This window comes from Carassius auratus, chromosome 36 (genome assembly GCF_003368295.1).
Source record: "Carassius auratus strain Wakin chromosome 36, ASM336829v1, whole genome shotgun sequence".
Classification (NCBI taxonomy): domain Eukaryota; kingdom Metazoa; phylum Chordata; class Actinopteri; order Cypriniformes; family Cyprinidae; genus Carassius; species Carassius auratus.
Window position 1 is genome coordinate 11,231,743 of NC_039278.1, and position 16,814 is coordinate 11,248,556.

The following is a 16,814-nucleotide window of genomic DNA, read 5'->3' on the forward strand; positions in this document are numbered from 1 at the left end:
ACAAAAATATTACAAACAAAATATGATCTATTAAACAGGGGTTACCTTTTATCGGGATACTTTTATTTGATGTTATCCTGACCTTTTTAAGATTATTTTAATTTTGGTTTTCTTTATGAGATCACAAATGTGTGAATTCAAGTGTGTTATTGTAAAATAAATTAAATCGAATGAAATCATAAGAATAAGCTATCACAAATATTCACTAGAAAAAAAAAGATAAATAAGTCTTTTGTTGCTGTACATACAATAAAATAAAACAAACAGATAATAAAGTAAGACGAAAATATGTTCATTAGGGAAAAAATTTATAAAGGATTTTTAAAAAAATAATAATAATAGAATGTTTTATTTAATAAATATCCATATTTTCTGTTGTTTCAGGACATTGAGGCGACTATGAACACGGCTCTAAGTGAGCTGCGAGAGCTGGAGAGGCAGAGCAACGTCAAACACACTCCTGACGTGGTGCTTGACACTCTAGAGCAGCTGAAAAGCGGCGGGGCGTCTGAACCCTCCAGCCCGCTTCATTCCCGCCTGCTCCGTGAGGCCGACTCCTCCCAGCATCCTCTGCAGCGCAGCGCCAGTTCAGCCAGCGACATGCCCTCCACCTTCCGGCCCGGCAAGAGCTCGGGTCCCAAGAGCCCTCTGTCTACCACAGGTCTGTCGGCTTCCGGCTCCACCTTCAGAGATAACAAACCCCCAGCCACCAAACCCAAGCCTGTGGTGTTCCCGAAGAGCAGTTCGGCCGGGGGCAGTCCGGCGATGGGATCCCCGACCACCACCATACCGCCAACACCACCACCCCCTCCACCACCCACCGACAAGTCCTGCCCGGTCTGAGGGTTTACAGCCTCGATCCGTGATCCATCTTAGGAATTCCAAGTGCAACCTCTAACAATTTTAACGGAAAACGGCGGACAACTTAACAGACCTACAGTAAACTGATATTGGATGCTTGCGTGAGTGAGCACGAGTTTGTGTGTGTGTGTGTGTGGAATTCATAAACACTTGTGGAAATATTGGAGTGTTTTTAAAACACTGTTTTAGTTTGGATTGAGACCTGGACATCCCTAATCATTCCTCTCTAATCCCAAAATTAGTGCTTTGGAGTTTTCCCGCCTGTGTATAGACTGATTTTATAGGAAAGGGGTCAAACTTTGGGGATGATGGAGCAGTGGACACTTCCTCTCTTCCCCTCAGACTTTAGTGCTGGTGCAGCTTGAAGCAGGTTACAGACGGCACAGCATCGTAGTGAATAGAAACACATTTTCCTGATATGAATTTGCCACTCCTTATCACACAACAGCATTGCAACCTGATCACAAATCTGTCTTTTTCTACAGATTCTACAATAATCAGTAGTTACAGTTCACATCACCCACATTGGCTCAGTCTCTGCATCTCTTTTTACTAATCTTGCCATCAACAGGCAACTAAACACTCCAAATACAGGAATGGGAACATCTCTGCATGAGGATTCATGATACAAGAGAGTTGCATGGCAAATATGGATTAATTTCCATACACATCAGAAGCACTTCTGGAAATCTGAACTGTCATTTTATTCTACTATTATATCAGCAGGCACATAAAAAGAGGGTGTTGTTTTGTAAAAATCTAATAATCATGATTATAACTGGAAAAAAGTATCTAAAATTGAGGAATGTCATGCAAGCGCATTATTTCTTCATGGCCCATGTATAAATCAAAGCAGATTAAATAAAAAAATCCTTTTATTTAATGTTTTTCCCCTAGGTCATTACTCACCTTTGGGTCTGTATCATGGTATCTATGTATTAGTTTGTGTGTTTTTGTACAGTGTGTAGATTCTTTTAGAGATTTAAGGCTTTACAATGCAAAAAAAAGGGAAAGACTTCAAACATGGGACACATGCAGAAACGTAGCTTGCTTGCCACCGTTTTTCCAACTCCGAAAGGATAAGTGTGCAGAAAGTCTCTTTAAAGACTGACAATCTTCATCACACGGTCGGCCTGATTATGCCTTTGACAGAATGGATCAGACAAGTCTGTATTTTCCTAAGCGAGGCCTTATTATCCTAGAAGAATGAGTTGTGGTGGTTTGCAAAAGTAGCCTGCTTCACTTTGAAGCATTACAAGCCCTGAACAGTCTAACATGCTGTTACTCTGCGACTGTGACTCCTGGAAAATACCTACGGACAGACTGAGATGTTTACAACCAAGGACATTTTTTTTCTCTCCCCCAAATAACATTGAATTTTTGAGGACAAGCCTTTTCCTAACGTGTCATTTTCCGAATGTGTTGTCGTGTCCTGAAAAAGTCTTCACAGGTTTGTTCACGTGTTAATGATTGGACGTTTTCTGTGTGTTGTTCCTGATACCTCATAAAGGCAACTGGAAACTGTCTTATTGGAGTTGTTTTGTGAGTTGGACTTTTTTAATGCAAATGACAGCAGGAAACTCATGGTGTGTGTTTAATGTGTAACGTTATAGTATGCTGTTGGCCGAGGCCTCTGTTTACACACATACTGTTCTCTTTCATTGTGTAAATTGAAATCAATCATTATACACTTGAATCTGGTTGTGTGTTTGTGAACAAATTAAGTGAGGGTGATTTTCTTTCTTTTTTTGTAATCATAACTATTGTTAATGTAATTCCTGTCCAGTTGAAACAAGACTGTAAAATGAAACGTCTTGGCAGATATATTTATAGTTGTCCATTCAGATATCTGTTACCTGAGAAACCTGTGTTCAGATGTACTTTGTATATACAATAGTGTACATTACAGAGGTACATTCTTTTCCTTCTTCATTTTTTTTTTTTTTTTTTTGGTACAATATTGTACAGTAAAGCAATAGTAGTTGCCACTCAGATATACATTATATAATTCCACGTGTAGTTCCTGTAGTAAACATTTTTAAATAATAAAAAAATTGCCTGCTAAATGTGTATTTCATTAATTGTTTCAATAAAAAGGTGCACAAATTAGAAAATTATCTTTTAGATAATATTGTCAGTCACTTGGTCATTTTACAAAAAAAAAAAAAAGCTTGGTAAATGTCTTTTTCGTAAATTTTTCTTTCTTTTTTTCTTAATTACATTTTTTATTGGACCCTTTATTTATTTATTTTTGCAAACACTTTTTTTTTTTTTGTCCAGCTTTTTTTTATTTTCCATTTGAATATGTAAGTGGGCATGGATCTCTTTCTGATATCTGAGATGGGATATCTTACATAGCCTACCCACCATTACACACAAAGTACCCACATTTAGCTTTCACACATTTGTCTCCGCCGCTATCATGTTTTAAAAATACCTGAGTGTCTGCATTCTCTGCAGGTGTTCCTTCCCAGCAGTCAGCTTTTTTTTTTTTTTTTTTTTTTTTGTGGTTTTGTGTGGATGCAGATTTTTCTTGATACGAGGGGAAAAAAAAAGATTGGATAGGGAAAGCTCTGGCTTCATGTGGACGTAGCTTTAGTCAAAACATTTATTGTGCAAACTTTACAGAGATTATGTAAGGAAGAATTTAGACATCTTCACTGTCTATGAAACACACAATTTCTTCAGGGACAGCTATATAGGGCTAAAGACAGACTGTGTGTGTGTCTTCTGTTGGAAACTGGGCTGACCTTGTTCTGCTGGTCCTCACACACATGCATATCCTTCGTCCTCTGCTGCAGGACAACTCCAAAATCCTCTAGACTCGTCTGCACCTCAAACAGAACCCTGCAGAAACAACACTCACACGATAATCTCCATATGCTGCCCTACGACTGCTTTTTAGCTGCTTTATCCACATGATCTCTGATGTCACACCTGTTCCAGCTGCCAGCAGACATCAGAACATCCTAGTATTTCTGCAAATATTCATCCTTGCATAAACTCTTGACCTTCTTTATGTACGAATACAGATTGAGCCTGGGTAGAAAATAGCCATTTCTCAGTTTAATTACAGTGGGAACAGACCCTCATTCAAGATGTGTTTAACACTTCTCAAACTTGTGAATCTGTTCGTCATTGTAGCTGAGCTCTGGGACAGAATGTGAATAAATAAGTAGCAGTTAGAGAAATATTTCAAACCCAACACCGTAGTTCTTTTTTCTGTGTGACTGCTCAAGATAAGCACTATTTTAGCTGACTGGCTCCTCTGCACATTATCACTGCAGCCAGGCAAAAAAATGGGGTTATATTCCTCGTCTCCATGCTTGCGTTGTCTGGAATGGTTCTCGTTGTCAGATAAGGCAGCACAACAGTGCCTCCCTTCCCTGCAGCGCAGTACTGAGAACCAATCTGACTAATCTCAGCACTGGCTGCACTCATCAAACTCTAAATCCAGCTCCTGAAGTGCGAGAGACAGAAATGGGTCGCTGTTTAATGTGCAGTAAATTCTCACAGTTTGGTGAATTTTTGCTAAGCGTCCAGTTATAAGAACATTTATCACGGGTTTAAAGCTACAAGTACATTATCTGCAGAAGTTCAGAAACCGTCTGCAGTCAAATGTCAAGAAAACTGGACACTAAAATGTCAAGGTCGGGTTCTGTTTGCTTGTGGCAATAATTATCAGGTGACCAACTAATGCAGAGTAGTATGCACTCACATGTAGCTATAGAACCCTGCAGAATCAGTTCCCTGATCTTTTGGAGTGAGCGGGCTATCCGCAGGTACTGATGGATGACGCCGACAATAGTCTTTAGGAGGAACAAAAACAACAGGACACAGTGTGAGGCTTAGGGATAATGGTTACAATGTTCACCTAAAATAAGAACCAGGGATAAATACAAAGGGGTTTGCTTACCTTGGAAAAAGTGTAATCTGCTTTGATGTCAAATTTTGTGGGTATCGTAGGAGCCTCAGCTACAGGATAAATAAAAGGAATTAGACCATGCTACCTCTTAATTTATTTGTGAAAAAGCATAAACTAAATTACACTGAATTACATTACAAAATTGGCACTGTGGCATCAGGCAGAAAAAAACAACACATTTATTGTGTCCTTACGTTCTCTGTTTGGATGTCTCTGGTCGTCGGCTGAGGAGAATGATAGGGCGGTCTGGAGTGGTGAGGGGAATTTTCACTACTTCCAGGCTTCAATATGAGAAGATGACCCTGAAACAGGAACTGTTGAGCTGCTGGTTCAGTTCCAGTTTGGGCCTGAACATCTACAAAAAATATTGAGACCCTTGAGGAGAACAGCAACAAAAACATTTTGGAATCACTGGGGAAAAGTTTCCCTCATGATTACCTTTCCTCCAATAATTACTGCATTTTCACTCCACAGTGGCCCCAAAACAGACATTTAACACACAGTCTCAGAACTTCACAACAAAACAAGTCAAGACACTTTTATTTAGAAAGGCATTTATTGGAGGGATATATATATATATATATATATAATAGCAAAGTAGTAATAACCTTGAAACCAAGAATAACCCTATCTATGTGGGCATGTTTTTGTGACATATCAGGACACAACTCTGTATAATGACATGGGTATGACACAGGTATTACAAGGAGAGGGTGACTTATGAGGACATAACCCATGTCCCCATTTTTCAAAACGCTTATAAAGCAAAAAGAATGAGTTTTTTTGAGAAAGTAAAAATGCACAAAGTTTCCTGTGAGGGTTAGGGTTAGGTGTAGGGCGATATAATATACAGTGTGTACAGAATAAAAACCATTACACCTATGGGATGTCCCCACTTTTCACAAAAACAAACGTGTGTGTGTGTGTGTGTGTGTGTGTGTGTGTCTTTTCAAATTTAAAAAGACATCTTCTTTTTTAAGCTTTGCAGTTGTTTCTGCTACACTGCCAGTTTTTTTGTCCCTATATCTATCTTTCCACTATATTTATCAACTCCATGTTGAGGCTTTTGTATTCCTTTTGTATTGCGTAAATTATTATCAGGCCTATTATTATATTATTATTATAAATTATAAAGGGAGTGCTCGTTGTGCGGTTTCTGTGCTATATATAATCCATTCAGAATTGTATAAAACTTGTTTTTCATTCTGCTATGACCAATGGCCACATGCACGCTGCAAAGTTTCGGGAATTACAATGGCATAAAAATGAGGGTTTTACTCTTGAAATAGCTATGATTGACATATTGATAGGCATAGTTAGTTCCTGAATAAAGCTTTTGGACTGAAATGGTTGAATAGTCTGCTGACTGACAGACTCACTCATAACAGTCCCTTGCTGCCACCTAGTGGACGATACTATGTAAACTACACTGAAATCATTGAAAAATCCCCACAACACCAACACACAGACTGACAGCCATTCTTGTCACAATTTATACTTTTAATATCTAATAAACAAGTTTCTTAGATTTAAACAAGCTTTTGGAACAAACATTATTATCACAAAGTTTCAATCATTTCAATAATAAATAATACATTGGTAAATAATGCTAGAATTATTCTGTTGGACGTACATTACTGTTCAAAAGTAATTTCTGTTCACCAAGCCTGCATTGTTTTGATCCAAAATACAGTAAAAAATAGTAATATAATGATATATTATTCTCAAAAAATAAAAAATAAAATAATAAACAATTTTCAGCATTATTACTCCAGTCTTCAGTGTCACATGATCCTTCAGAAATCATATTAATATGCTGATTTGCTGCTCATGAAATATTTTTTATTAGTATCAATGTTGAAAACAGTTTTGTTACAATGTTGAAAACTTATGAACCATTATAAAGACTATATCATGTTTGCCCAGTTGTCTTGCACTCTTTAAATAATAACTAATCTCATCTCTAGTATCTTTACAGCCTGATATTTTTTTCTTTTTTTAACAACCCTTTTTTTCCCTCATTTCGCTACCGTTTAAGTTTAACTTCCATTTGAAGTTACTGATTGCTCCTTTATCACTTCTTTCTGAGACATTATGAAATAATTATTCCTTTGCCACAGCTGAATCTGAATCACATCAAGTGAGTCTGAAAGCCATCTGAAAATGTTCTACAATTTTTTTTTTTTTAATTTCAAAGTATTTTAATGTCACATGCTTTTATGGATCTTCAAGTGCCTTGTATAGTTTCATGGTAAAGTTGCCATAGTTGCCCTTTTGGATCTGCTGTTCTGTCACCCTCTAAATCCAGTATTATTTGGAGTAAGCCATTAAAAAAAAGAATAGTAGCTTTTCTCTCTTTGTTATGCAACATTGGTCTGATTATTCTTTATCAACATAAAAGCCTGTTCTTTTATGTAAGCCTGTTTTTAATAAATAGTACATAGTTATGCATATTATGATTAAATATATTGTGTATTTAAATTGTATATTGCATGACTTACCCCCACCAAAAAAGAAAAGAAAAGTCTTTATAAAGACTTTATTCAATTTGAGCACTGCTCAAGCCAACAGACCATGAAGACCTCAAAGAATACAGAATGCACAACAATATTTATATTTACAGAGCCTGGATCTCTGAGCTAAAGGGAAAGCAAAACAAAACATCTCAAAAACCGACCTTGGTTGAACCTCTCAAACCAGAAATAGCAGATTAATTGCTTAATGGCTGTTACCGGGACAGTTAGCTGAAATTGCATTATGTGTACTGATGTGCAAAGAACAAACTGAGTTATGTACATATATAGCTACAACTACAGCAGTTTCATGAATAATTTCTGCACTGTGCATTCAACCGAAAATAATGGTGTTATTATTGCACAGTCATGGAATAAAGAGAGAGGAGTTCCATCTACCCTGTGTAATTGATTTTGAGAGAGAACTGTGCTATAGCAATAATGGAATTGGTCTATTAATAACCACAGAGTATCACAAGGCATGGAGCTCTTGAGGAAGCTTTGTTTGTTTTGAAAAACTGTACAGATGACTCCAATATTATCTTCCTGCAAGTATTGACATGAATCAAAAGACTCTTAAGTTGCTGTATTAGCTACAGATAATTGCAATATGGAAAGTGAAAGATGTGTTTGGTGGATTCTGATGTCATGTTAAAGGGTTTGAGTTCTGGGGAATTCCTCGCGCTGGGGGAACTGGTGTGACCTCAGAGACCACGCTGTGGTTCACTGTCGACGTTTGAGTTTGTTTGGCTGGTCATGGAATTTTATCAATTTTCTTGTTGTCAGTTTGTAAACTTACGTTTTAAATGTTTTGCACTGTGTTTGTTTTTAAGATCTCCACTTCTGTAGTATGAGGTAAGAGGTACACTTTAAATTTAAATTGGTACTTGACAGACTATTTATGGCGCCAATAAAAATATCAATGATGACAAACTCTATTTTAAGCATTATATGTTTGAGTTCAAATTTAATACAATTAACTACGTAGGCTATAATGTGTGTGTAGCTATACATTTTGAAAAAATGTGCGTATTTATGTCTCTCAGATTTTATAATGTAGATAATGAAGTATAAATAATCTAAAAATGTTATGTGTGATTTACTGCAAATATATTTGTAATTTGACTTTTCATCTAAACACAACATATATAAAATATAATGAGATGTACACTTAGTTCCAGTGACAACAGTTTATTCATGGCATTTATACAATTCTCCGTTTCTTATATTTAGTGAAATGACAGAAGTGATCAAAAAGATCATGAGCTTGTGAGGGGCAGGTCCGCGCGCGCCCGCTCAGTCAGTGACATTTAAAGCGCGCGGCGGAATCAGCGTGCGCGTCACACTCTCGCCGCTGGTGCTTCAGTTTAGTTTGTATTCTGCCCACCTAAGCGAAAGATATGGCGGCCGTCACTTTAGGACAGTACCCTACTCAACACCACCTCGACTCGGATCAGAAACTATTTCCAAAACTGAAGTCGAGCGACGGGAAGAAATTCACGCGTAAATGGTCGTTTATGCGAAACCGAGCGAGTGATGTGGACAGCGCGAGAGCCGCAGTCTCAGCATCGCTCGTGTTACTCAATCACGAGCCCCCTTCAGCATCACACAGCCTAGGCTCGGCTGCCGGTTCGCCACGTAGTAATACGGACAGATCTATTGTGGACATGGACCGAGAGAACGTGAACAATAATAACGGAATATTTCGCAGACACAGTGCCGGGAGCCGGAGAAGCTCATTGAAGGACACGGCAAAGATCCATGCGTCTTCATCGCCACAAGAAGTTCGCAATTCCTCGCCGCGATCAAACTTTAACTGCCCGCAAGACGAACTGGAGGGACTGGCGATCGACAAGCTGACACAGGCAAGGTCAGGAGTAGTGAAGATGCGAAACGAGCATCTCAGGAGGGAGGCATGGTCCATCTTCAACCAGAAAGACCCGAGGGTGAAGGCAGAGAAGGGAGAGGGCCACATCTTCATCTCCAGGCAGCTGAGCCAGGATTGGTGCGACGCCTGCAACCGCCAGATCAGCAGCCCTGCGCTCAAGTGTCGAAGTAAGTGACCGCTATCTCTCCTCTCCTCTCCTCTCCTCACAGAGAGATGAATGGATGTCTGATCAACGGAAAGGTGGATGGCATGAAGGATAGATGAACAGGTGGAAGATTAGATGGATAAATGCATAGAAAATGAAATGGAGGATGGATGAATGGATGAATTGGCGAAAAGTCAGAGATACAACAGATAGATGGCTGGATGGATGGGTTGGTGGATTGACAGATGGAATCAGATAAAGGGAAGGATGGATGGATAGATAGATAGATAGATAGATAGATAGATAGATAGATAGATAGATAGATAGATAGATAGATAGATAGATAGATAGCTGGATGGATTGATGGATGAGAATAAATGGAAGGATGAACTGGATTGATGAATGCATTGGAAAAATGATCGGAGATAAAAATAGATTTGGATGTAATGATGGATGGACAAATTGGTGGAGTTAGATGGACGGAGAGATGGAGCTGAACAAATAGACGGATATAGAGTGGATGCATGGACGAGTGATCAGAGGGATAAAGAGATGAATGGATGGACTGAGTGGTAGATATGTAAAGCATTTTTGCTTGTTTGTTTATTTATTGTAAGTTTTCGGCATTTGTTAGAGACTCAACTAAATGTAAATGCTTGACAGATGTTTAAGTTGTAAAAACTGTGGGGGAGAAGAAAACTGTTGTACAGAAAACTGTACAACATTATTTGATATCAAAACCATAAGATAGCTAGCTGTTAAACAAGAAGGAAAGAGAAAGGAAATGACAGAAGAGAGAACCATGTACACAAGTGTTTTGTTTTGCTGCTGAAGGGGTTGTTGGTGTGGCTCCACTGTTATAGGGACTTCCAGTGCTGTAAGTTTAATCAAGATAAAGCACGCTGATACATTTGGAGGGTTTACAGAAGCTGAGGGGGAGTTCCCAGCAGAGGTCATTTTTGTTTTTCTGTTTCATTATTTGTCATGTTTAAATAGTTTATTTAAAGGGGATCGGTGGACTCTGACAACCCCATCCAGATCCTTGAGGATTCCTAAATGAAGTACTGTGACCCACTTGACTTTCTTGCTAGTAGAAATAGAAATGAGGAACATTTGAAGCATGTGAGTGAGCTTCTTTTGCCTTTAAAATAAAGTAAGATCCTGAAGTGGCACCTCTATCACAGGATCTAATTATTTGAGTTATTTTGAATTTTTCTTAATCATTTAGCAATACTTGCTCCCTCTCTTTGCATTCTTTGCTTCTGCTCTGGTATTGATGTTGTACACTCCACCGTCTCATCAAGCTCTTCAGCTAATTAAGTTATGCCTTATGCCTTTTTTTTGCTTTTAAAGGGCTGCTATGACAAAATCCTCTGTTATAAATACAATTTCCTTGGATTCCTTGGAAGTTTTTAAAATGAGAACCAAAATTGAATTCCATTTAATTCTGCATGAGATACAGAAATAGATCTGTGACTGTGAATGATGTAAAACAGAATGACGTTAGATTAAAAAAAGAATAATAATAACTTGCGATGTGTTTTTTTTTTAGAGATTATATTCATACAGTGCTAGAATGTCCTACTGTGATCTGAAATGAATGAGTTTAGCCCAGTGTACCCTGAGAACATAAGGTTTATTCTGTGTGTTGTGTGTTTAGTTTTGTGTTTGTCACAGTGTGTGTGCACATATGGTGCATCTGTTCGCTCGCGGACGTGTGTGCATGTATAAAGCATTGCTGAGTTAGCAGTGTGTCAGCATTTCTCTTTTGGTAAAGCTACTGCAGTGAACAGGTTCATACGAGGCAGACAGTGAAATTGCATGGGTTTACTTTCTGGAGAGTATCATTTAAAAGTTGGGGATGATTCTAGGATTATACTGTACATTAACCCCAATGACTGTTCCGCCCTTCCAGTGCAGTGAAAATTCACATTTTGGGCAAGTCTTTAAACATCCCTTATTCTGTTCGTTATTATTTTAATTGCACAATTCACCTACAAATGACTATTAAGCTTTTCGTTCTTCTATTTTTTTTTATTTTTTTTTTGCCCATACAATGAAAGTCAATGGGTACATTGATATTTTGGACCCCATTGACTTTAGTTTTATCAACTAAAATGGTTGAAAGTCTTCAAAATATCTTCTTTAGTGTTTCACAGAAAAAAAGTCAGAATAATAACAGAATTTTAATTTTGGGGAGAACTGTCCCCTTTAATTCCCATTTCTATTTTTAAATGTTACTTAAAGGTTCAGTTCGCCTCAGGATTGAAAATGTATAGCCAGTGGATGGAGCAAAACATATCTCCCATACTGAGCCGTGAAAATGTAGAGTGTGTTTGCAGAAGCTCTTTATCACATTTCATAGAGTTCCAGTATTTTAATTGAAACCACAGGAGTTGTTCCTCTTTCTCCTCAACCTTTCATTGTAAATGTCAGGGTTGGGTGTATTTTCTCCAGTTTTTTTTTTCTGTTGTGGTTTCTCACTAAATTTTACTGTGGGATACATTGGGGATTTCCAAAATCAAAATTTTGCCATTTTCAGTTCATGGGGGTTTTGTGTACTGTAGCATTCCATGAGCATGTCCTGATATGCCTCCACCATAAGCATTGGTTTCTAGTTCCTATGTTGAGACGCCCCTAGCAGAGTTATTGCACATGACCAAAAATCACTCATAGGGAAAGCACAACATTGTAATTTGTAACCGTTGCTTTTTTGTTTAGATGAGTTTTGGAGCATGCTTGGAAATGGTGTATTTAAGAGGTTGCAGTAGTGCAGATGGGCTAAAGATGGAGCATCTTGACTACTACAGATGACTATTTTAATGCACACAGCCAGTAATTATACACACTGAATGAAAGAGGTAGTTAGAGGACATCAGTGGTTACGTTGGCCTATAAACAGCTCCTTTGTGCTCGTACTCTCTCCGAAAGGAAAGAAAAATTACAAATTACTTCTCTTTAATATCTCGAGTGTCTCTCCTAGACAACATTACGATTCAAAACAGAACAAATAGAGACTTTGCTGAAATCACCTGGTTATCAGATGTTTAGGGGGGTAGTTCAAATTTAAAAGTTCTGTCATCATTTATTCACCCTTTGTTGTTCCAAACCTCTACCACCGTGTTGTCCATAAAATTAAAGTAGCCTACAATGTTGTTTGTACCCCTCTGGCTTTCAAAATATATTTTGTGTTTGTGTTTGAGTGTTCGTGTGTGTGTATGTGTGTGTGTGTGTGTGTGTGTGTGTGTGTGTTTTCCATAAGATTGAATCCCTTTAAAAGTCTCCTCTGCAGTTTCAGAGGAGTGTGTCTGGCACTTTACTCATTCACAAAATAACCCAAGTCTACAATAATAAGTCATTAAAGACATTTAAATATTATTTTAAACTTTGTTGTCTTAAAAGGAGCTTTTTATACCTAATCCAACATTTCAGTTTATTTATTTATAAAAAAAAAATTTAAACTTGGTGTATTTAAGTTGATTCAGTGCCGTTAAATAATTTTGGACCAATCTGCATTTTTCGATAGAATAACTTAAAATACCACATTTTTGAGCATTTTTCCTGTTGTATTCATCTAACTGTATACAACAATACTCTCATTTTAAAATTGAATACATTTTTATGAGAAGCATCTGAAATCTATGAAATCCCCTGAGCTCTAAAAGAATCCTGTTCCTCTAATTTAGCTTTTTCTTTCTCATTCAACATAAACTGTCAAAACCTGAAACCTCTCATTAGACATCTCATTGATTGCACAGACGCATAGCTAAACAGATTGTGAAATACTTAATGCTTTATTGCATTTAGAGCTACCATTATAGAGTTCCGTTTCTGAATTATACTCCCTTTATATGAAGGATATGTGTTATGCTGAGTCAGAGTCACAGCAGGTTTATTAAGGGAGAATGAGTGATTTTTCTTCAGGTAGTCTGTTCATGTGACGCTCCACCTCTCTGCTAGTGTGACTCAGAGGTAACTGAGGAAAGGGTTCCTCCCTGCATGGGCCTGTCTCAAAGCATCAGTCTTACCTTTTCTCTCTCTCTCCTTCAGTCTGGCTTTATTTGCCTAATCTGGCTGGGTTTTTGGCATCCTCCCCCTCCCAGTTCAGTACCCATCCCGTCTGCAGTGAAGGGGATGCTGCCTGTCTGCCTCTGAGTTTAATCCAAGCTAGAGTAAAACTGTGTTTAGCCATATTGCACTTGGATTATAGCTTATGGATGCCAGTCAGACATCGGATTGATTTTTAATTAAATGTTTCAGACAGACTGTAATACTAGAAAGAGGAATGTGTTCCTTTTGGCCTCGGTGAGGTAAAGGGATGCTGCTGGAGAAATTCAATATATAACATGTCTTACATTAGCCTTATACTTGACTGTCCTTTCTTTCAACTGAAACTGAAACATTTATAGCTTTTACATACAATTACCATTCAATTCCTTTTTTTTGCCTTCAGTTAAACAAGATAAGAAAACTTGCAAAACAAGTTTCCTGCTTCCCCATTTCTTACTTTTTCAATCTGAATCAAACCTCTCGCTCAAGCTTGACTGTGTGCATCACAAAAAAACCCATTGAAAATGTGTTATTCATGTCATAGATGTTAAAGTGCTTTTGTGTTCACAGAGTCAGCCTTGTTGAAATGCATGGTTATACAGCAGAAGCTTTGTCTACTTTTCAATACAACATTCACCTCAAGCGACAGATGGACTGGGCCTGTTAAATCATCACTTCCTGTTTCAGTACTGTGGCTTCACGGTATTCAGAGGCCGGATATGCAGCTATTGCATGAAGCTATCATTGGTTGGATATTAGTGTCAGGCAGTCAGTTTGAGTTGGAGGTTTAGAGTGGGCTGTGTTTGATGCATGTGTGAAGTGGAGATGCGTTAATGAGGTCTGCGATGGGGCGTACGGGGCAGTTATTGCTGAACCGGAGGAATGAGTACGCAAAAGTGTGGCAGGACTGTTGGGAGTTATCTCAGGCTATAATTAGGCTGCCCTTGGCTTCTTCTCTCTACCTCAATTGCTCTCAGACTCGCTCTCTCTTCTGGTTGAGGACAGCAGGAAATGTTCCCCATCTATTATAGTCAACAGAAATCAAGTGCAAAATATGCATTGTATTAGTATTTGTTCTAGGTTCTGTCTAAACCTTCTGATATTATTTGGTTAACTGGGGCAAGTTTTGTTTTATGAATGTAAATCATTTGTCTCATGATGCAAGTTATGTGTTTCAAGGTGTATTATTCAAGCATTAGACCATTAAATTGCATTTATTATGAATTTATTTTGTATATAAATATGAATCCAACCTCTCAATCTCTATATTTCAATATGGAATGTTTTAATGCACTTGTTGATGTAAGAAATCAATAATATGTGTTATTTTATGATAGTTAAACCTTGAAAATCTTGAAAGTGAAATAAAAGTAGAATTTTTTGAGTTATTAGATCATCAAAATATATTTATTTTTGTATAATTCAACCTCTGAATTAGAATACAGGGTGCATTAATGAGCTTGTTGATGATTAATATGCTTTAATTTATGGATTATCAAACTTCTGAATCATGTGGGATGCATTAATGAGATATTGAATCATGAATCTGTTTACTTCACGATAATCAAACTGCTTAATGTCTAAATTGAAATATAAGCGGCATTATTAAGGTAGTAGCTAATTCAGATGAATTTATTTTGGGATGACCAAACCTCTGAATCTGTAAACTGGAATATGAGTTGCATTATTGAGGTATTAGATCAGTAATATGCATTTATTTCAATCAAACATGTCTAAATTGGAATATGTGCAAGGAGTCACACACAAGGGTGAGTTGATTCAAGAAGGTTATCAGGTTCTGGGCAACCCTTCATTAATGCTATAATAGTTGTTGTTGAGAAAAATGGAGCAAGACACTGCTATCAATTCTCTTTTTTTATAAATATACATTAGAGAGAATATGGAAGGTGTAGAACATGTTCAGAAATCACAACCTGAGACATACTTCAGGACAACAGGTTTCAGGACTGTATTCTCACACAGGAAGTGGCATGATGGCACAGAGTAACAGGAGAGAGGCACAGAGGGAGGAAAAGAGAGAGACTGACAGATCGATGGAGATGGAGAGAGAAGGACAGGGAGGGAGAGGAAAAAGAGAGTAGAAGGCAGGAGAGCAGTGCGGCTGTGCCTTTAAGGATTCACTGAAAAACATGCTGCAGAGAGCAGGATGAGTGGGTGCAGTCTGAGCTGGTGCGAGTTCTGCACTGCGTGAGAAAAACAGGAGCACGGACACAGATAGAGAGAGGACTAGTCAGCTGAGGGGTGGATTGTGTCAGAGGGTAGGGGTGCAGGGTAGTAAAAAGGCAGGGAGGGGGGGCGTTCAGTACACAACACAAAACCGAGTGCAGCCCTGCGATGGTGAACACACAGGAGCGACTGGTGCAGGAAGTCCACACTGCGACGCAACGGAGCCGCAGGCACCCAGCCCCAACCGGGACGATGGCCGCTCACAGACTGGCACCTGGAGCGGGACGCAGTGGTGGCACTGGGGTTACGGCCGCAGCAGGCCGCAGATAGCGGCGGTCATGCTGCCGGAGATGAGGACGGAGGAGGCGGTGGCCAGCGCCTGCTTCGGACAGGTCTCCAAGCGCCTAGGACGGTTCTTCCGCCGCCTACCCAAGTCCCGCTCTTGGTCTGAGGGCCTCCGCATGCTGCGGCGCTCCAGCAGTAGCGGGACCCTCGTGTTATCAGGTAACTTGAGACCGAGCGATGAGAAATATGTGGAAGGGGACTGAGATAAAACGGGGTTTAGGTCAGTAAGTGACTCTGAGACTCGAACTTAATGTACTTTTATCCTCTGTGAATAGACCTACCAATTAGGCTTCAGTCACAGAGCTCCGCAGTGGCTTTCACCTTCCTTAAATAGCCTTGTTCTGTTCTTGTTGCTGCATCACATTCTCGTCCTCCTTTTCTGCATCATTCTCTTTCTTTCCCTCTGGGTCTCATTTTCTCTCTCATGTTGTATCTATTGTTGTCCGTTCATGTGTTGAATAGACATTGATCTGTAATTCACCCGCTAAAAGCATCTGGGGTTCTAGAATGTGCCAAAAGCAGGCATACCGAGTGCGATGTAATCATGCACGGAGTCAGGATAATTCTTGGTTGTACTATAGCCACCGTTTCAACATCAGATTTACTTGATCCTGTGCAGAAACATGATGCCAACTGAATTTACATCTTCTAAACAAAATGACCTTGACTGTGCAGCACTTGCTCCAGTGTGGTGGGTGATTGTCAGGGTGTTATGCAGTAGCTTCATTGTTTTAAATGGCTGTAAACATGTTGCTGTGCAGCTGATTGAGTTCTCTGAGTGATCTCTAGGGCACTGTTATGCAGTTGTGTTCTAGTTGATCTCTAGGGGGTTCTGATCTTTAGGCATGTTCTTAGTGATTTCTAGAGTCTTGCTTTTTGAAGTAATAAAATCTATTTCCT

At 38.8% G+C, this 16,814-nt stretch overlaps 2 protein-coding genes across 5 annotated transcripts in view; both read left to right on the top strand.

The window, feature by feature from the left end:
* Positions 1 to 2,826, top strand: part of srgap2 (SLIT-ROBO Rho GTPase activating protein 2) — an 86,176-nt gene extending 83,350 nt beyond the window's left edge. For all 3 annotated transcript variants that reach the window (XM_026221355.1, XM_026221357.1, XM_026221356.1), the window contains one exon: positions 385 to 2,826. In XM_026221355.1, coding sequence (XP_026077140.1) covers positions 385 to 843 — 459 coding nt within the window. In that variant the 3' untranslated portion in view covers positions 844 to 2,826. The remainder of the gene's footprint in view (positions 1 to 384) is intronic.
* Positions 2,827 to 8,608: 5,782 nt separating this feature from the next.
* The window catches only part of LOC113055237 (ras association domain-containing protein 5-like), a 35,812-nt gene continuing 27,606 nt past the window's right edge, over positions 8,609 to 16,814 (top strand). The window contains exon 1 of one of the 2 annotated variants that reach the window (XM_026221358.1): positions 8,609 to 9,354. In XM_026221358.1, the coding sequence (XP_026077143.1) occupies positions 8,700 to 9,354 (655 nt within the window). In that variant the 5' untranslated portion in view covers positions 8,609 to 8,699. Of the gene's footprint in view, positions 9,355 to 15,471; positions 16,074 to 16,814 lie in introns of those variants that run through there. The other variant, XM_026221359.1, reaches the window with a different exon arrangement.